This window comes from Hyaena hyaena, unplaced genomic scaffold (genome assembly GCF_003009895.1).
Source record: "Hyaena hyaena isolate Hyena2069 unplaced genomic scaffold, ASM300989v1 scaffold_721, whole genome shotgun sequence".
Lineage (NCBI taxonomy): Eukaryota > Metazoa > Chordata > Mammalia > Carnivora > Hyaenidae > Hyaena > Hyaena hyaena.
The window spans coordinates 474,758-493,232 of NW_024081346.1; the positions used below are offsets into that span (position 1 = coordinate 474,758).

Consider the following 18,475-nt stretch of genomic DNA (forward strand, 5'->3'; position numbering starts at 1 on the left):
GAACAGTGGTAAATTACCTCTGGGAAGGAGGAGTCTTTTTAGGAGGTGGGAAGATGGGATTTTCACTCTTTATCTGATATCCTTCTGAACTGTCTCAATTTCTTTTACCATAATCGCTACCGCAATCATAATCATTTTAACAACTAGTTTTAAAAAAGGTGACACCTGAACTTTATCATTCTGCAACTCGAGAAAGAAAAAGTCTTTGAACCCAGGAAGAAATAAGATGTCTAGGGCTCCTGAGGGTTTTGAAGTCTGTATTTTCTTTCTCATTTTCTCAGCTGCCACCTCAGGATTTTAACAAAAGAAGGAAGAGAGGGTGGCGAGCTTTTTTCCTTCTCAGGTCACAGTCCTCCCCAAATTAGAATTCCTGGTCTAGGCTAATGCTGGCTCCATTACAGCGTTCTCCAAGCAAATGAAAAGCTTTCGATCCAAAAGAGAGACAGAGAAAGAGCATATACCCTCAGTGAGCTCCTCCCATGGGAGCTGGAAGGGGGCTTACCCCTCCCCCTGCTAAAGGGGTTTCGCTATTTTCCAGAATCCCCTGTAAGGAGGAGGGCGGAGTGCGGGACTCCGTGCAGGGCCCATCTCTCCTGGAGGGAGAGCAGGCCAGGACCTCAGCTTGTCTATGGCAAGAAACGGGGCACCATTTATTTACAAGGCCATCCTCTGGGAGGGCTGCAAACCCCCCACAGAACACTTTCAAACGTGTGTGCTCTCGGCCCTGGGGGTTGTACTTCTGGGAGGGTGGCCTTCAGGAAGGCCTGTGTGAGCCTACCTACATGTGCCGAGGGGACACGGACGCGTCAAGGGGTCCTATCTGTGAGGCAAACACAGAATTGGCCAGCAGGGGAAGGGTGAAGCCTCCCAAGGAAGGATGATGGTCCCGCAGAGTAAGAGAGCCGGACCTGATCCACATGACACTGAAAGAGGTTCTCCCAGATACATCGCAGAAGTAAAGAAGTGGTATGTATACCATGAAATCATTTTTAGCAATAACTACACTTACATACAGCTTAGTTTGATATATTAAAATTTACCAAACTCTCAGCTCCAAAAGACGGGTACCGTTGGGGATTCACTTTCTAAGAACGTGTCTCACCACACCTATGAGATCCTTGATGATACGCCCTGCTCTGCCTCTGCCCTCATCTCCTCCCATACAGGCCTCCCAATGCTCCTTAAACACGCCAGCCACGTTCCTGCCCCAGGGCCTTTGCACTGGCTGCCATGTCTGCCTGGAGTGCCCTCACCGACATTCTCCATGAGTGGCAGCTTCTCATCCATCCAGCTTATCTCAGATGTTGCCTCCTCAGAGAGGCCTCCCCTGACCACTCAACCCTTCGGTGCTCCCTCCCAGCCTGGGTGTACTTGATCACACAATCCTGAGTGCTGCTACACTTGTTCACCTCCTGGCAGTTTGTCGTGGGTACCTGTGTGCTTGTGGTCCCACTCCTGCCTCATCTGCAACTGTCTGCATCCTGTTCTGTGTGGGGAATGAGGCCCGCCATGTTGCAAGCACCCAAGTAGCTGTCCGGTGTGAACCACACGGAGCCAACCTCCCTTCCTTCCAATCAACCAACCCCCCTGCCTACCTACCTTCTCCTTTCCAACCTTCTTCTCTTCCTTTTTTTTTTTGGTTCATTTATTTTTGAGAGAAAGAGACAGAGTGTGAGCAGGGGAGGGGTAGAAAGAGGAGGAGACACAGAATCCGAAGCAGGCTCCGGGCTCTGAGCTGTCAGCACAGAGCCCGACGCGAGGCTCAAACTCATGAACTGCAAGATCGTGACCTGAACCAAAGTTGGACGCTTACCCGACTGAGCCACCCAGGTACGCTTTCTCTTTCTTTTCTTAAAAAAAATGTTATTTAAGTAATCTCTGCACCCAATGGTGGGGCCTGAACTCACAACCCCAAGATCAAGAGTCGCATACTCTTCCGACTGAGCCAGCCATGCGCCCCTCTTCCAAAAGCTTAAATGACTTCTATGAAAGAGGAGAAAGTACAGTACAGAGGTATCTTAAAAAGTTAAGCCAAAAGAACACAAGTATTCCTTCCGTGCTCTATTTCATTTGTGTTTATTTGCAAAAATCGCCTTCCCAGCTCCCAGGACTGGGACTCACGGGAGCGTCCCCGACTCTGCGGTGGAAGGCTGGCTCGCCAGAAGACGTCCTGCTACAACCACCTCCCCCCACGCTCAGCTCAGCAACACACCTCATGCGCTGCAGCTCCCGCGCCCTGACACTGTCCATGCACGGCCGGGACGCGTCTGAAGGGGAGAAGGACGATGGAATTCCCTTTGGAGAGTCAAACCTATCATTTGTGCTCTTAATTCTCTTTGTCCTGGAAGAATTTTTCAATGCGCCTCCTACATGGCAAATTCTAACCAATAACTTAAAGTGACATCAGTTCCAGGTTAACAAAACCAACACAACTGCGCTCGCACATTCTGATCTTCTTCCTGTTCCTCAAGATCTCTGGTCTCCATAATTGTCAAAACCTCATGACCCCTGAGGGCAAAACAGACCCGCTCTCTGATTATTCAAAAAAAATGAGATCACCTGTTTGGTGCTAATATGGAACCATCACCGAGGTATGAAAAGAGCAAGAGAAAAAGGCAGAAGCGTAGACACAGGGAGTCACACTGATGAATGGAGAGGAGGGTGGGGGAAGAAGCACACAATCACGGGGGCTTCGTCACGTTTGGGACATTCCAGGAAGGGTGCAGCAGAAACGGAGCCCCGGACGCCTGTGGGGAGGGGCGCTGGACGGCTGGGCGCCAGGGAAGGGAGAGAGGCTTCGTTTGTACCGCAAACCCTTTCGTACCAGTTTGGTTTGCATCCCGCGCACGTTTTACCTTTCAAAGCGCAAATGAAAAAACACCCGGAAGGATGTGCCTTCTCTCGAGGTCTGACCGACAGCACGGGACATAACCTCTAATTTGCCCGTGTTGTCTGAGCTTGGACTTTGCTGTGCTGTGGAGTTAAAGCACTTACAGTGGGGAAGAAAGACAACTTACAAAGAAGGCTCTGCAGTAAGAAGCCAAACAGCGACGCCCTTTCCCTGGGACACAAGGGCCAGAGGTGGAAGGCGCCCACCGGCTCCGACTTGGCTGGGCCTGCTCCCAGCTGACTCCGGGCTCTGGCCTCCAACTGGGGCGGCTCCCTCGGGGCCAAGTTAATTAAGCTAATTAGCACGCTGTCAGCCTATCTGAGCTGGGGGCTGTGCCAGCGCAGCTGGTGAGGACACAGGGCAGGTCTGCACCTCAGGCGAAGGGCAGACAGTCCTGGAAGGATGGCTGGGAGAGGTCTGTAGGAGCAGGGGCACCCTGCTATGGGGGGAGGGGGCGGCCCACCCTGCTATGCGGGGTGGTGGTGGATGTTGGGGGGAGGCCTTCCCCTGTTCCTTTAGTGGCTGCACTGAGCTGGACCTAAATCCAAGGAAGGAAGGAGATAGAAGGCCAGGTGTCAACCAATGGATGTCAGTGCCTTGTCAGCCCAGCCAACAGCGACCAAGCATTTCCCTGTGACTCGCTGAAATCCTCACGTCACCTCTGGGATGGGTACTCCTGTCCTCTCCTTTTGAGGCTGGGGAAACTGAGGCACAGTGAGTTGAGGGCACTCAGAATCCACATTTGCCAGATACTCCGAGCCACCTCGAGATTCGCTAATGACGGAAGCAGCGCTCGATGTGCCTGGATCATGGTAGCAGCAGCTCCCAGTGACCTGGTGGCGCCCCCGCCCCGGGGCCGGTGTGTCTCTGCATTCTTTCCTCATGGCGGCCGTGAGAGGTGGGGCTACCACCATTGCCTCACCCGGCAGTGGGGGCACCGATGCCGACAGGTTCTGGCACAGGTGCTGGTGGAGGGGGACGTGAACGGAGGCGGTCTGACTCAGCCACTCCTCCTGATGGCAGCTGTGGTGACAGCAGGGGCAAAGCGCACCGAGGGCTCTCTCGCTCCTGGTTCCCGGGCTGCCTCCACACACCGTACTTCACCTCATCCACTTGGGGGCCCTATGTGAGGACGCTTGGGGCCTGGGTCCTCAGGTGTGACCACAGCAAGTGTTCGCTAGGGCCTGCCTCCTCCTTACTGGGCCCAGAGTCTGTGGGGACAGGGGCCGCTGGGGCCCAACCGTGTCTGTCACAACAGCCCCGCCTGGTGTCGCTGACTGCTGCGATGCTCTGGAAGAGCAGCGGCCTGTTCTTGGCTGTGCCTACTTTGTGAGGGAGGTTTCTCAGGGTGGCCCCGTGGCCACCAGCCCATGGGGCACCGCCGGCCCTTCGGCTGGGCTGAGATCAGCCCGCTGGGGAGGAGATGCCCAGGATGGCTGAGGGCTGCTGGCCTCGCCCGCTGCCTGCCAGTAGAGAAGCCTGTCGGCCCAGCCACACCCTCACCTGCTAAGCCCGGTGCTGCTCGAGCGTGGTGGGGTGCGGGGGGGCTCGTGTGGATTAATTCACTAAATCCTCACAACCTGGAGCTAGGGACAACCGTCGCCCCAGTTTAGAGAGAGGGAAACGGAGGGGTGAAGGTGGGGGTTGGCAGCCGACGGAGTCCCATACTGACCCCCACGCTGCTGTGATGGCAGCAGAATTAATGAGTCCTGGACAAAGTGGTCAAAACGGGGGTGTGTGGCCATCTCCCGAGGCAGAACTGCTGGGCTGTTCCCCCCCACCCACCCCAGTGCTGACCAGGGCCTGCAGCAGAAGGGCTGAGCAGGAGAGACAGCACAGATTCTCTGTCCTTCACTGGCTTCCTCCATCATTTGGTCAACTAGAGCACGTGCCCAAAGACAGAGGACACTACCCCCTCTGAGAAACTAGTCCTCAAGGAGGTGGGAGTCGCTGCCCTGGACCGGAGTCCTCCTCGGGTCTTTTATATGACAAGATGCTCTGATGGTCAGTTACCTGCCAGGTATGAGTCCCGGCTCTGCTACTTCTAGCTGGGTGACCTGACTATGTGCTTCTAATGGCGCCTCAGTTTCCTCATCTGGAAATGGGGGTTAAGAACAGGGATCCTTCTTGTGAGGTTGCCGGAAAATCAATGGGGCCGGGTCTGTGCAGCCCGAGCCCAGCAGCCTGGCTGAAAGGGAGCACCCCTGTGTTGGACGAGGCCATTTGTGTTTCTCCGTGGGACGTGTGAGAGGTCCTCGACCAGAATTAATGAAAAGGGAAGGAGAGAAAGTAGACAGATTTGGTAATTACTCCTGGTGGGGGTGGGTGATGAGCTCATAACACGTGGTGACCTTGTAGGGACAAATTACAGAACCAACAAGCCTAACATTTGCAGTGATTAACCTTAACTAACCGAGTGAAATCTGGGCAAGTGATGTAACCACTCTGTACCTCAATTTTTCTTATCTGGAAAATGGGATGCAGAATACTTGCACAGTGAGGATTAAATGAGCTAACATAGGGGAAGGGCTTATGACAGTCATTGGTAAAGTAGGTATTAACGTACGTAGGTAAATAAGTTATGCAAATGAGTTCCTGTGCCTTGGGATTAAATTTCAGTGACAGCTTTACATGCAGGGGGAAAAAAGGTATGTTTAACTTCAAATAATTTAGCTTGAAGACAGTGTTTTCTGGAAAATTAGGTTAGGTGACTCAGAAGTATCTGTAACAATGATAAAGACACTATCTCCAAAATGTGTAGAGACAGTCTGAATAAAACAACTTTATGAAATGGGAGTGTGTGGACAAAAGCAATCATTCTAAATTAACATATTGTCTTCTGCATGTGATTTAGAAAACATATCCAGCTGGCTCAGTCCATGAAGCGTGGATTCTCAATCTCAGGGTTGTAAGTTTAAGCCCCGTGGTGGGTGCAGAGATTACTTAAAAATAAAATTAAAAAAAAAAAAATGTATCTATAGGGACGCCTGGGTGGCTCAGTCGGTTAAGCGTCCGACTTCGGCTCGGGTCATAATCTTGCAGTTCGTGGGTTTGAGCCCCGCATCAGGGTCTGTGCTGACAGCTCAGAGCCTGGAGTCTGCTTCAGATTCTGTCTCCCTCTCTCTCTGACCCTCCTCTGCTCATGCTGTCTCTCTCTCAGAAATAAATTAAAAAAAAAAAACAATAAAAAAATAAGTATCTATAACTAAATTATTGAATACTATAAGCCATGAAACTATTTTATGTGTGTCCCCAAATATTTTATATGTTTACATATATATATTTTATATACTTAGTTTACATACAAACATATGTATCTATAAAAAGCCCTGTTTGAATCTTATCATGGGGAAAAGTGGGGTTTTCTTTGTTTAGGGTTATTATATATCCAGACATATTATCTGAGGACCCACTGTGTACTGTGCCCTGGGTGGGGCTCACGGTACCTCTGCTCTCCTGGAATTCTCAGTCCACCCTTAGGGACAGAGAGGAGGCCAGCCACCGGGAAATGATGGTCTGATGTACCCAGGGCCAGGTGCCATGGAAGGGAAGAAGGGTGCGGTCAGTAGAAGGGATGAGCCTGTGTGCGCTTGAATGAACTTCCCTGAAGATGGCGTGTCTGGGTTAAGACCTGAAGGGTGGTGTTATGGGTCCCTTCCCAAAAGATGCTGAAGTACGAACCCCAAGTATCTCAGAGTGTGACCTTATTTGCAAATAGGGTCTGAGACAATTAGGATGGATTCTAGTCCAGTAACTGGTGTCCTTATAAAAGGGGGATGTGCCAACACAGAGACGCGCCCACAGGGAGGAGGCCGTGTGAAGATGAAGGCAGACATCGGGGAGATGCAGCTACAGGTCAAGGAATCCCACACGTGGCCTGCAAATCTGCAGCAGCGGGAGGCCGGCTGGAACAGGCTCCCCTTCACAGCCCTCAAAAGGAACCGAAGTGGCCAATGCCTTGACATCGGACATCTGGCCTCGGAGCCGTGAGACAGTACATCTCTGGGGCCGAGCCCCTTGGTGTGCGGTGCGTCACTGGCACAGCCCTGGCAGGCATGCACGTGGGGAAGGACGGCCACAGTGGCCACCGTGGCTGGGGCGAGAGCACCAGGGGTCAGCAGGGCCTGACCCCCTGGCCACCCTGCACGGGGGGGCCTCGTAGTATCTCATGGGGTTGCAGTGAGAATGGAACGAGATGCATGGCTCACTCGTTCACTGAAGGAGCCCCCGGAATGCCAGGCGGCCAGGACGCAGCACCTGCTCTCCAGGAGGACAGAGGAAAGCGACTGAGTGATGGCAGAAGCCACGTATAACTGGGAAGGCCCGTCTGATGAGGTGGCATCGGAATGAGCTCCTTGGATACGGCCCTGAGACGTGGGGGAAGGGCACTCCGGGCACTAGAGAACCCCCGGGAAGGCCCTGAGGTAGGCCTGGCCTTGGCAAGCATGAGGTGCAGCAGAGGTCAGTGAAGTGGAGAAGGGAGGGGGACAGCGGGAGGAGGGAGGGCAGAGGGGGGAGGAGGCCAATGGCTCAGGGTCTGCGCAGGAGTCTGGGCAGAGCACATGCCGCAGTAGTGCCTGGTGCTCGTGTGCTTGCTCAACGGAGCCCTCGTCATCCATCCCGGGGGTGGGGGCGGGTGGAGGGACAGAGCCTAGCTTTCTGAGTGCCCCTGGCTGTGAGTGTGAACTGGATTTTCACAATAAGCTCCCCAGGCTCTCCTATGGACATCTGCAGAGTCACGTTCTGTCTTCCTGACACCTCTCTCCTTGAGAGCTCTGTGTCCTCCACACATTCGAATGGCCCACCCAGGTCACGAAAGACATTACCTTCCACCCAATGGAAGAGGAGCCTTGGACCAGCTCCTTCCCTTACCAGCTGGGTGACTAGGGGCCTCAGATACCTTATCTGGAAAATGGGGTGAATAGCAGGCCCGCCTCACGGAGCTGTTGTGAGGATTCAGGGAATTAATTCACGTACAGGAGCTTAGAACTGAGACAGGCATGCAGTAAATGTGAGCTGCCATATTCTCCAAACTTAAAACAGAAATCCTTCCCGAATGCATATGCCTCTCCTCTCTTCTGCTTTACAGCAAAATGGCTCAGCTGAGCACACAGTTTCCTCCAATTCCGCCTACCTTTCTCTCCCGCACCCTGGCGGGACCTCCATGAGGCTCACGGCCCGTCACGCCTAGGCTCCTCACCCAGGCCCCTCCCCATGCTCCCTGGACGCCGAGGACTCCCTGGCCCCGTCCTTCACCTCCCCCTCCCCTCTACCCACACTCCAGGCCTTGGGGTGTGCCTCCAGCCTCGTGCCCCTGTGCTGACAACCCCCAAATTTCCCTCTCCAGCCTGACTTCTCCCTTCAGCTCCAGACTCCTTACCTGGCCGCCTCCCGACACCTTCTGTGCTTCGTGAACGTAACCCACCCGGGACGGAGCTCTCCCCCGACCAAGCCTGCTCCTCAACTCAGCCCCCATCTCAGCTCAAGGCAAGCCTGCCCTTCTGGTTACAGGACCTAGAGTCTTCTTCAACCTCGCCCTTCCTCTCAGCCGGCACCCAGTTTGTCAGGCAACCCTGCCACTCCCCCTTCAGTGCATCCATCCAGAAGCCACCCCCTCTCCCTCCATCCTGCTCAGCCTCCCCCAGACGCTGCTTCTGCACAGCAGCTCCTTGAAGGCCATGCCCCTCGGGCGGCCAAGGGACCGTATGAACACCCAAGTAAGGGATCTCTGTCCACAGAGGTGGCGGGGGCCTGGGACGGCATCCTGCCGAATGAGCAAGTAAAGCGTCCCCCTCTTCCCCGCCCAGAGGCGCCTGGCCGGGCTCTTGCAGCACCTTGCTGGGAGTCCAGACACTTACTTCTTTGGGTCAGTGAAGGGGAGTGGCCGTGGCGGGGGCTCGTCTGCCCTCTTCCACCCCGTGGGGTGCTTATTGCGAACAGGCTGCTTGGAGAAGAAGGACTTGGGGACGGAGGCGGAGAGCTGGAAGGGGCTGGGCTGGGCCACCTGGGAGGGCCGAGGGGTCTCTGCGTTGGCGGTTTTGTAAACCTGTGCAGGGTAGCCGGCCCTCGAGCTCATGTCACTGCAAAATAAAAACAGGAGAAATAAACAATCAAATCAGTTCCCCATTTTGCAGAACTGATATGTTTAAATTTACTCTTGGGAAACAAGAAAAGTTTCTTCACGCAAGAGACACAAGTACACTGCTGCTGTGGAAAGTTCCCGTAGAGAAGTCTATACGGGAGAAGGCCAAGCTGCCTAGGGGGCGCCCCCTCAATCCCACCCCAGGAATGCCCTTCTGGCACATTTGGTACCTCTGGAAATCCAAAAAAGTCACCCCCTGTGGGTGGATGCACCCCGAGATTCCCTGTCTCGTAGGCATGACTTACTCAGCTAGGTCCCGCCTGCCTGTCTCTAGGGGTAACCAAGTTACAGTTTGCTGGCTCTCTCTTGGTCACTCGTGCTTTCTCCCTATCTCTCTCTCTTTCTCTCTTCCTTTTCTTATGCATTACAAATATACATGTGAATACAATCAGAGAGGTATAAGCTTTTTTAAGGGGGGAGTGTGAAGAATTTTTTTGGGGGTGTGTGGAGAATTGTATTTTAACTGGAATCATGTTAATAAATTGTTCTGTAACTTTTGTTTTTGTTTTGTTTTGTTTTTACTTAAAATATAGCTTGCCAAGTAGCCTCTTCATTCAAATATTTTTTGAGCACCTGCTATACATCAGACACCATTCCTGCTGATCTAACCTAGCCCCCCGCCCCCCACGCCCAGTATCCCATGTTGGATTCCCATGGAAATAACACTACAATGAATCTCATGCTGCTGACCAGAACCCAACTGTTGGAGACCCACCTATTTATTACACTGAATTGAGACAAAGTGGCTTTTAGAACCTAAATTTAAAAACATAATTTAAATATGTTTATTTATTTTTGAGAGAGAAACAGAGCACAAGCAGGGGAGGGGCAGAGAGAGAGGGAGACACAGAATCTGAAGCAGGCTCCAGGCTCTGAGCTGTCAGCACAGAGCCCAACACAGGGATCAAACTCACAAACCATGAGATCATGACCTGAGCCGAAGTCGGACGCTTAACCGACTGAGCCACCCAGGTGCTCCTTAAATTTTTTTAAATGTTAATTTATTTTTGAGAGAGATGGGGGAGGGGTGAGAATATGAGCAGGATAGGGGCCGAGAGAGAGATGGAGACACAGAATCAGAAGCAGGCTCTAGGAGTCAGCAGAGCCCAACGCAGGGCTCGAACTCATGAACTATGAGATCATGACCTGAGCCGAAGTCAGACGCTTAACTGACTGAGCCACCTAGGTACCGCTAAAACTTTTAAATTGAGGCTCCTGGGTAGTTTAGTGGATTAAATGTCTGACTCTTGGTTTTAGCTCAGGTCATGATCTCACTGTTTGGGAGATAGAGCCCTGTGTGGGGCTCTGTGCTGACAGTGCAGGGCCTGCTTGGGATTCTCTCTCTCTGCCTCTCTCAATAAACAAACAAAAATACAAATAATAAAACTTAAATAAAATTCCAATTCCATTTCAAGTAAGAGGGATTTAGTGAGAAAAGTAATGCCTTTGGTATCTAAGTCAGTAAATCCTTTTTAAAGGTCAATTTAGTAATATGAAGGGGTGGGACTTTTGCCATGACTGAATGACGAGACTGGCAATATTCTCCCCTCAAAAAGCACAAAATTGATGAAAACAACCATTTCAGCACTCTGATAATTAACCAAGGCCATACGGCAATCCAAGAATCACCCATGCTTGAAAAACTGCTGCACTTCAGGTAAGAAAAGAGGGACTCTGTGGCATTTTAGCCTGGGGCCCCTCCCATCCTCCTGCCTAGTTGAATGAGTAGACATTCTGCTATACCAAAATCTTCAAAACAGCATCAAGCAGACCAACATGTGTGAAATGAAAGTTTCAGAAGGAGAAGAGAGAAAAGGACTGAAGATTTGAAGAAACAGTGGATTAAAACATCCCAAATTTGATGAAAAAACTTCATCTACACATCTAAGAAGCTCCACAAACCCTATGTGTGGTAAATACAAAGACATTCATCTTCAGAAAAAAAGTTCAACATCAAATGGTGAGAGAAAGACCTTAAAAACGACAAGAGAAAAAGGATTCATCACATATAGGGAAGCGACAATATAACTATGGACTTCTTATTTGAAACAATGGTATGAAATGACATTTTCAAAGTGTGGAAAGAAAAAAACTGCCAACCAAGAATCCTATATCCAGCAAAACTACCCTTTACATACAAAGGCAAAATAAAAACATTCTCAGGTAAAAAGACTGAGAAACTGATTGCCAGTGCAACTGCATGATGAAATAAAAAAAGAAGTCCTCAGGCTGAAAGAAAAGACTCCAGGGTCGTCTGGCTGGCTCAGCTGGTGAACCGTGCTGTGAGACTCTCAATCTTGGGGTTGTAGTGTGAGCCCCAAGTTGGGTGGAAAGATTACATAAAAATCTTAAAAAAAAAAAAGAAAAAAGAAAAAAGAAAAAAACAGATAATGACCCCAGATGGTGACCTGAATCCATATCCATAAGGAGAAATGAAGGTAGTTAATTTGTGGGTTAGAATAAGACTACAGAGGGACGCCTGGGTGGCTTAGTCAGGTAAGCTTTTGACTTCGGCTCAGGTCATGATCTGTGGGTTTAAGTCTCGTGACGAGCTCCATGCTGACAGCTCAGAGCCTGGAGCCTGCTTCGGATTCTGTGTTTCCCTCTCTCTCTGCCCCTCTCCTGCTTGCACTCTGTCTCTCTCTCTCAAAATAAAAAAAAAAAAAAAACATTAAAAAAAGACTATAGATTTATGTTTTATTTCTTCTCTAACTTCCTTAAAGACATAAGACTACAAAAGGCAACAATAACAACACTATATTGTTGGGCTTATAACATGTATAGATGTAATAAAATGACAGCACAAGGGAGGGGAAAGGAATGTAGCTATACTGGAGAAAAGTTTCTATATTTTATTGGAATTAAGTTACTAAGTCTTTTTTTTTTAAACACAGTCTTTTTCTTTTTTAATCTTTGAGAGAGAGAGAGAAAGCAGGGTGGTGGGGGGAGAGAGAGGAGACAGAGAAACCCAACCAGACTCTGCACTGTCAATGCAGAGACCGATGCCAGGCTTCAACTCATGAACTGTGAGATCATGACCTGATCTGAAATCAAGAGTTGGACGCTTAATTGACTGTGCCACCCAGGCGCCCCAAGTTACTATATCTGAATTACACTGTTAAGATGCATATTGTTAACAATTAGAAAAAAAATAGTTGTGGGGCGCCTGGGTGGCTTAGTCAGTCGAGCGTTTGACTTTGGCTCAGGTCATGATCTCGCTGTTCGTGAGTTCGAGCCCTGTGTCGGGCTCTGTGCTGACAGCTTGGAGCCTGGAGCCTGCTTCAGATTCTGTGTCTCCTCTTCTCTCTGCCCCTCCCATGTCATGCTCTGTCTCTCTGTCTCTCATTAATAAATAAAACTTTAAAAACCTTTTTTAAAAAAAGAAAAAAAATAGCTGAAGAAAGCAGGAGGAATCCAAATGGTGCACTAACATACATCCATTTAACACAAAAGGTGGCAGTAAGGAAGAACAGAGCAAGACAGTAAACATCTAGAAAACGGCAAAATGGGGAATGTAAATGCAATCATTACCAATGATTTCTCTAAATGTGAATGTTTCAATGGCCAAATCAAAAGGTAGAGATTGTCAGACTGGATTAAAAAAATCAAGCTCTCAGGAGTGCCTGGGTGGTTCAGTCAGTTAAGAGTACGACTTCAGCTCACTTCATCATCTCATAGTTCGTGAGTTCGAGCCCTGCATCGGGCTCTGTGCTGACAGATCAGAGCCTGGAACCTGCTTCAGATTCTGTGTCCCTCTCTATCTGCCCCTCCTCCACTTGTGCGTGCTCACTCTAAAAAGTAAATAAACGTTAAAAATTTTTTTTCTTTTAAAGAAAGCAAGTTCTGACTAGATATGATTTCTACGATTTAGCAACATCTATTCATGTGGCCACGGCTGCGAATTGGTGGGGGGAGGGTCTAGGGAGCCAGGGAGTGCATAACACCAGGAAGGGGCGGCAGGGTGATCAGGAGGCACACCCCCTCACACCCCCCCTCCCCCGCCACCTCGGGGAGGCTATGGCACCGGAGCTGAGAAGTGAGGGATGAGTCACGGTGGTTTAACATCTGACCTCTCAGAAATCTGTGTGACAGAAAAGCCTGCCCAAGTACTTGTAGGCACATACAAGGATGTTCACTGCAGTGCTGTGTGTAATCAAGAAAGTCAGAGGCGCCGCTCTGTGGGAGGGGTGTTTGACTCCTGATCTCGGGGCTGTGTGCGGAGATTATAGCGTGGGGCTGGGTGTAGAGATTACTTAAGACAATAAAAACTTAAAAAAAAAAAGTAAGTCAGACCTGGCCTGCATGCCTTTTAACAGGGGATTAACAGATGTTCCAAGTCCGCCCGTAAGATCAACACCTATGCAGCCAATTCAAAGAGGGAGGGAGGTTTCTTTATGGACGAGGACAGATGTCTGAGTAGAAACAAGGCACGGTCTTCTTTTTTTTCACTTACACAGTTATACTGTATGATTATTGAGCTTTATTGTTTTGTCTTTTTGACAAAAAGGAACCGTATAGTTTTTTCCCAACTGTGGGCCATTAAATCATGAGTGGCTCTGGATCATTATTAAGGGGGAAAAAGCCCCCAAACCAAACAGACTGGAATAAAAAACATCAGTAAGGGTGAGTGTTTTGTGAAGCTTCCTTCTGGACATTGGTGGGGGGTTGTAATGTCAAATGCTTTTCCTGTTTTGGGTAATAGTCAAAAATGTTTGAAAGAGGGGTGCCTGAGTGGCTCCATCAGTTGAGCATCAGACTTCGGCTCAGGTCATGACCTTGCAGTTCGTGTAACCTTGCAGTTAGCCCCGAGTGGAGCTCTGTGCTGACAGCTCAGAGCCTGCAGCCTGCTTTGGATTCTGTGTCTCCCTCTCTCTCTCAAAAAATAAACATAAATTAAAAATTAAAAAAAAAAATGTTTGAAAGAGCTGGGCTGGTGCAGGTTTGGAGAAAAATCTCAGGGAGGAGCATATGCTAACTGATTATCTCTGGAAGTAGTAATGTGTTCAGGATAAAAGTCAAATGAAACCGTATAAATGGCACAGGGCAAAATGGAGGTGCCACCTGCCACCTCGGTCTCCCTGCTCTCTGGGCAACCAAGCCCCATCCTTTCTTCTTTGACAGGGACTGTGCGCATACAAGCACACGTGTGTGAGAAGGAGTGTGTATCCTTCCCACTTTGTAAGGTAAACGGCAGCAGATCAAAAGCTTGCTGTGCACCCTGCTTTCACCTTAACCGTATATCCAGTAGATCTCTCCATGTCGCCCACACAAGCCCCCCTCTTCAATGGCCGCAGGGGTCCACTCTATGAATAGATCACCCGTTCCTTTAACCCTAACTTCTACTTTCTACAGTACATTTCTCTACCTTGCCATTGGGCACGTTCATTCAGCTTTTGTGAGCTGAAAACTCAAGAGATGATTATACCTGGAAGGGAAAAAGGTGAACACCCTTCTGTCTGTCAGCCAGCTCCATCCAAGGCTCCTTAGAGATGAGCCTGCCCGGCTTCGGGCCCTGCAGCAGACACCAGACACCGTGGGTGTCAGCCTAATCCCCTCTCAACCTGTAAACAGGGCCTGGCTTTACTCCTCCCCTGCCTGAGGAAGGTGACTCTGGCCCAGGGGGCAAGTCCTGACTGGGTGAGGCCACTTGTCTGGGATGGGTATGGATGTGAGATGTCGGGAGAGCGTATATGGCCTGGGTGACTTCGGGGAAAGATTTCTTTGCTAAAAGAACCAACAAAAAACATTTGAAGAAAACATCACCTTCTCTCCCACTGGACACTGACTACCTGGTTGAAGGACAGCCACTTTGAGACTGAGGGGAGCCAGCCTGGAGGCCGACAGAGTCAGAACAAAAAGAAGAGAAAGACCTTAGGTCTTTGAGTCAATAAATCACCCACTTCTGGGGCCACCTCCCCCAACTTGGCATTTTGTGTTCTGTGAGATAACACAGAACCTTCAGCCAAGCTGGAATTTTCTGTTACTTGTAGCCAAAGGCGTTCCCATGACTGTCTCTGTCTTCAGCTTTGTGGGGCCTCAACACAGAACTATTTCCCCGAGCGTGTTGTGTGTGTTTTGGCCCAGCCCTGAGGTGGGGCCGTGAGCCCTGGTGCCCTGTACACGGGGTGGGAGTTCTTACCCCACCCACCACTCAGCAGAGTGAACATGGCTCTTTCTGAAGCACCAGCACGGACAGGTGTCCCTGCTGGGCCTCAGCTGTGACTTGAAAAACAGAGGCACCGTGTGGTGGGTGAGAACATGGGCTGTGCTGCCCACCTGACCGGGTTCCAATCCCAGCTCTGAGTGACATGCTGCAACCTTAGCTCGAGTCCTTCCCCCTCAGCAAGCCTCAGTTTCCTCCTCCGAGAAATGAGGCAATAACAGCACCACCACCAAGAGGTCCTCGGTGCAAAGCTAAGGTGCCCAGGGGCTAAAAGCTGGGACTTTGGGCTCAGCTGGCACTGGGGTGGGGGCATCCTGCTCGGCCTCCCCCCTTCCCCCCCCGGAGAGGTTATGCATTCATCTGTGTTATATCTTAGGGAAGCACTTAAGATTTTGTTGGAGGAAGAGGTTCTGCAGCTTTTACCAAAAAAGCTCAAAAGCCATGGCTGGATGGTCTTGATGGGTGGCCTAGGGTGGGCTGTGGCCCTGCCTTCAGGAGGAAGAGCGGCTGTGCCGAGCCTGTGGGCGTGGCCAGACCCTGCCCCAAGCTTCTTCATTTAGTTGTCCTGGCACCCCCTGCCCCCCCAGGCGGGAACTACCACCATCCCTGCGTTTCAAGTGGGGAAACTGGGGCCCAGGGAGATGAAATAACCTGCCCCCAAGTGATGCAGCTGGCAGGGGGTGGAGCCAGGGTGCAAACCCAGTCTGGCTCAAAGAGACCCCGGATTTTATTTTATTTTATTTTATTTTATTTATTTATTTATTTTTTTGACCCCGGATTTTAACCCCAAGACTGTACTTTCAGCAACAACCGCAGTCACAACAGACACATGATATGTGCAAATGAAGCCTGGCAGTAGCTGGTATTGCTGGACCCTGCTACGCCTCTGGCCCTGTGCTAAGTACTTCCAATGCATGATGTCACTTTGTTTTGGCAGCCTTAGACCACAGATCCTATCATTACTCCCATTTTACAGATGAGAAAACTGAGCCTCAGGGAAACTAAGGAGCCTGATGGAGATCACACAGTTGGGTCGGCTGTGGAGTTGTGATCCGGACATAGGCAGTCAGAGGCCAGAGCCCAGGAACTCCTCACTGCTTGGCCTTCACTGCTGGACCACTCTCGCCCTCTCTCCCTGGTGTGTGGCATGGCCTTGAGAGGTCAGTCAGTCCCTGCGTGTGGCTGGAGTTATCGTGCTCTGGTGTAGGAGTCACGAGTGGCCACGTTCCATTCGGTGGCCTGGGAGCCAAAGTGGCAGGTCTGCAGGGAGGATATGGGATCAGAGTGATGCAGAATCCCGCCAATGCTCATCCCCATGCCCTCCATCGCTGCGGCAGCCTCCTCCTGCCCCTCTCACTGAACACCTCCAGAGAGGGCCTGTGAACACCGAGTGGGATCACAGCCCGCTTCTGTCCGGGCTTCTCTGTGGCTCCACCTTACTCAGGGCAGAGTCAGAGCCCTCCCCTCTGCCCACAAGGCCCCACACCGCCTGGCCTGCCCCCTCTGCCCTCAACTCCTCCCACTCACCATGCTCAAGCCAGAAACATCTTCACCTCAGGGCCTTTGCACTGCTCCCTCCTTTCCTTGAGAGGGCTTCGGCTCCTCTCCCAGGCGGACTGACTCTCCCAAGGGGGTCTCTGTCATGTGTGATCCCAGTGGGTACCGAGGCCCCCACATTACCTTTAAGGGCTGTGCCCCCAGAGGCGTATCCCAGAGCCCCGTGCCTCCTGCCTGGCTGTGTCAGCTCCATGTGGAGTGGAGAGCCTCTGAGCGCCCCTTCACAGCTCCAGAGCGGGTGCTGCCTCAGGAGAGGGTGGGGGGCCGGGGGCCGCCTGCCTGGGATCACTCAGCCTGCTGCGGTGCCCACAGAGGGTGCTGGCGCCTGGCAGCCGGGCTCCCATGACGAGCGTCTGGGGAGAGAGTCCGTGAAGTCGCTGAGATCACCGATGGGCACAAGCTGCTACAGGCTGCGGCGGCTTCCACGGCAGGGCCGGAGCACAGGGAGGGGATGGGTAGGCAGGCGTTTCTTGGCTGGGGCACATCCCCCTTGTGGCAGCCCTTGAATTTTGTGGGCAAACTCAATCCCTTCTACCTTTCAAACAGTCCAGGGTAATCTTTTTGAAACATAAGTCAGACTGCATTCACATGGCTCCCATGTCCCTCAGAGTCAAATCCCAGCAGCTGGTCACGGTCAGAACCTCCCAGAACTGGGCTCCAGCCTTCTGTGCAACACTGACCTCTCTCCCCCGTGCCCTGTCTGCTCCTCCCTCCCTGGCCACTTGACTTTTTTAATGTTTTATTCACTTTTGAGAGAGAGAGACAGAGACAGAGAGAGAGAGGGAGAGGGAGAGGGAGAGGGAGAGGGAGAGAGCATACCAGCTGGGGAGGGGCAGAGAGAGAGGGGGACAGAGGATCTGAAGTGGGCTCTGCACTGACAGCAGTGAGCCTGATGTGGGGCACGAACTCATGAACCATGAGATCATGACCCGAGCCGAAGTCAGACGTTCAATCAACTGAGCCGCCCAGGCACCCACTTGACGGCTTCTTAAACACTGCAAGTGAGTTCACCTTCAGGGTTGTGACATCTGCTGTTTCTTCTGCCTGGGTCAATCCCTTACTTCCTACAAAATAACAACCTCGTCAGAGGCTGTCCTGCTGGGTTTTTCTTCCCAGACCCTATCATCACCTGGCACATCAGTATCATGTGCTTGCTCAGCTGTCGGTCTGGCTTGCTCTCTCCACAGGAGAGCAACTGGACTGTGCTCCCTGCGGCATCGCCGTGCTTGCAGCAGGCCCTGGCACATGGCGGGTGCTCGAGCGTGCAGTGAGCCTAAGAATCACATGCCTCTTGGGCTGGCCCGGCCCACTATCCTCCCAAGAAGTTCACCACCGCCTGTCTGCAGCAGCCTCGACTCTTAGCTCACTGGCACTGTCCTGGACTTGCGTCTCCCTCCCTCCTGGTGTCCCAGCAGTGCCACTTGCTGACACAGTCGTAGTTGCTCTGTCCTCTGGCCCGGGCTGCTTCCTTCTCACTCGTATCTCTGCCCCAGCCCTGTCCCTGAGGCTCTGCCTCTGGTCTCATCTCCAGTGCCATCTTTCAAAACATAAAGCTGCTTGTACTACCCTTTCTGCTGAAACCTTTCCTCGCTGCCCACAGTTCTTACGACCGAATCCAAACTCTGTAACGTGGCTGACAGGGCCCCGTGTGGTCTGGCTCCTGCTGACTTCCCAAAAAACCTCCCATCAGCTGGCCCCTCAAGTTCTACCCTTGAGCCAAGCG

The 18,475-nt window shown here is 51.5% G+C and overlaps 1 protein-coding gene across 3 annotated transcripts in view; it reads right to left on the reverse strand.

Annotated features, from left to right (window-relative positions):
* The window catches only part of SIPA1L3 (signal induced proliferation associated 1 like 3), a 249,248-nt gene that overhangs the window by 14,045 nt on the left and 216,728 nt on the right, over nucleotides 1-18,475 (reverse strand). For all 3 annotated transcript variants that reach the window (XM_039217712.1, XM_039217715.1, XM_039217714.1), the window contains exon 16: nucleotides 8,749-8,970. In XM_039217712.1, the coding sequence (XP_039073643.1) occupies nucleotides 8,749-8,970 (222 nt within the window). The remainder of the gene's footprint in view (nucleotides 1-8,748; nucleotides 8,971-18,475) is intronic.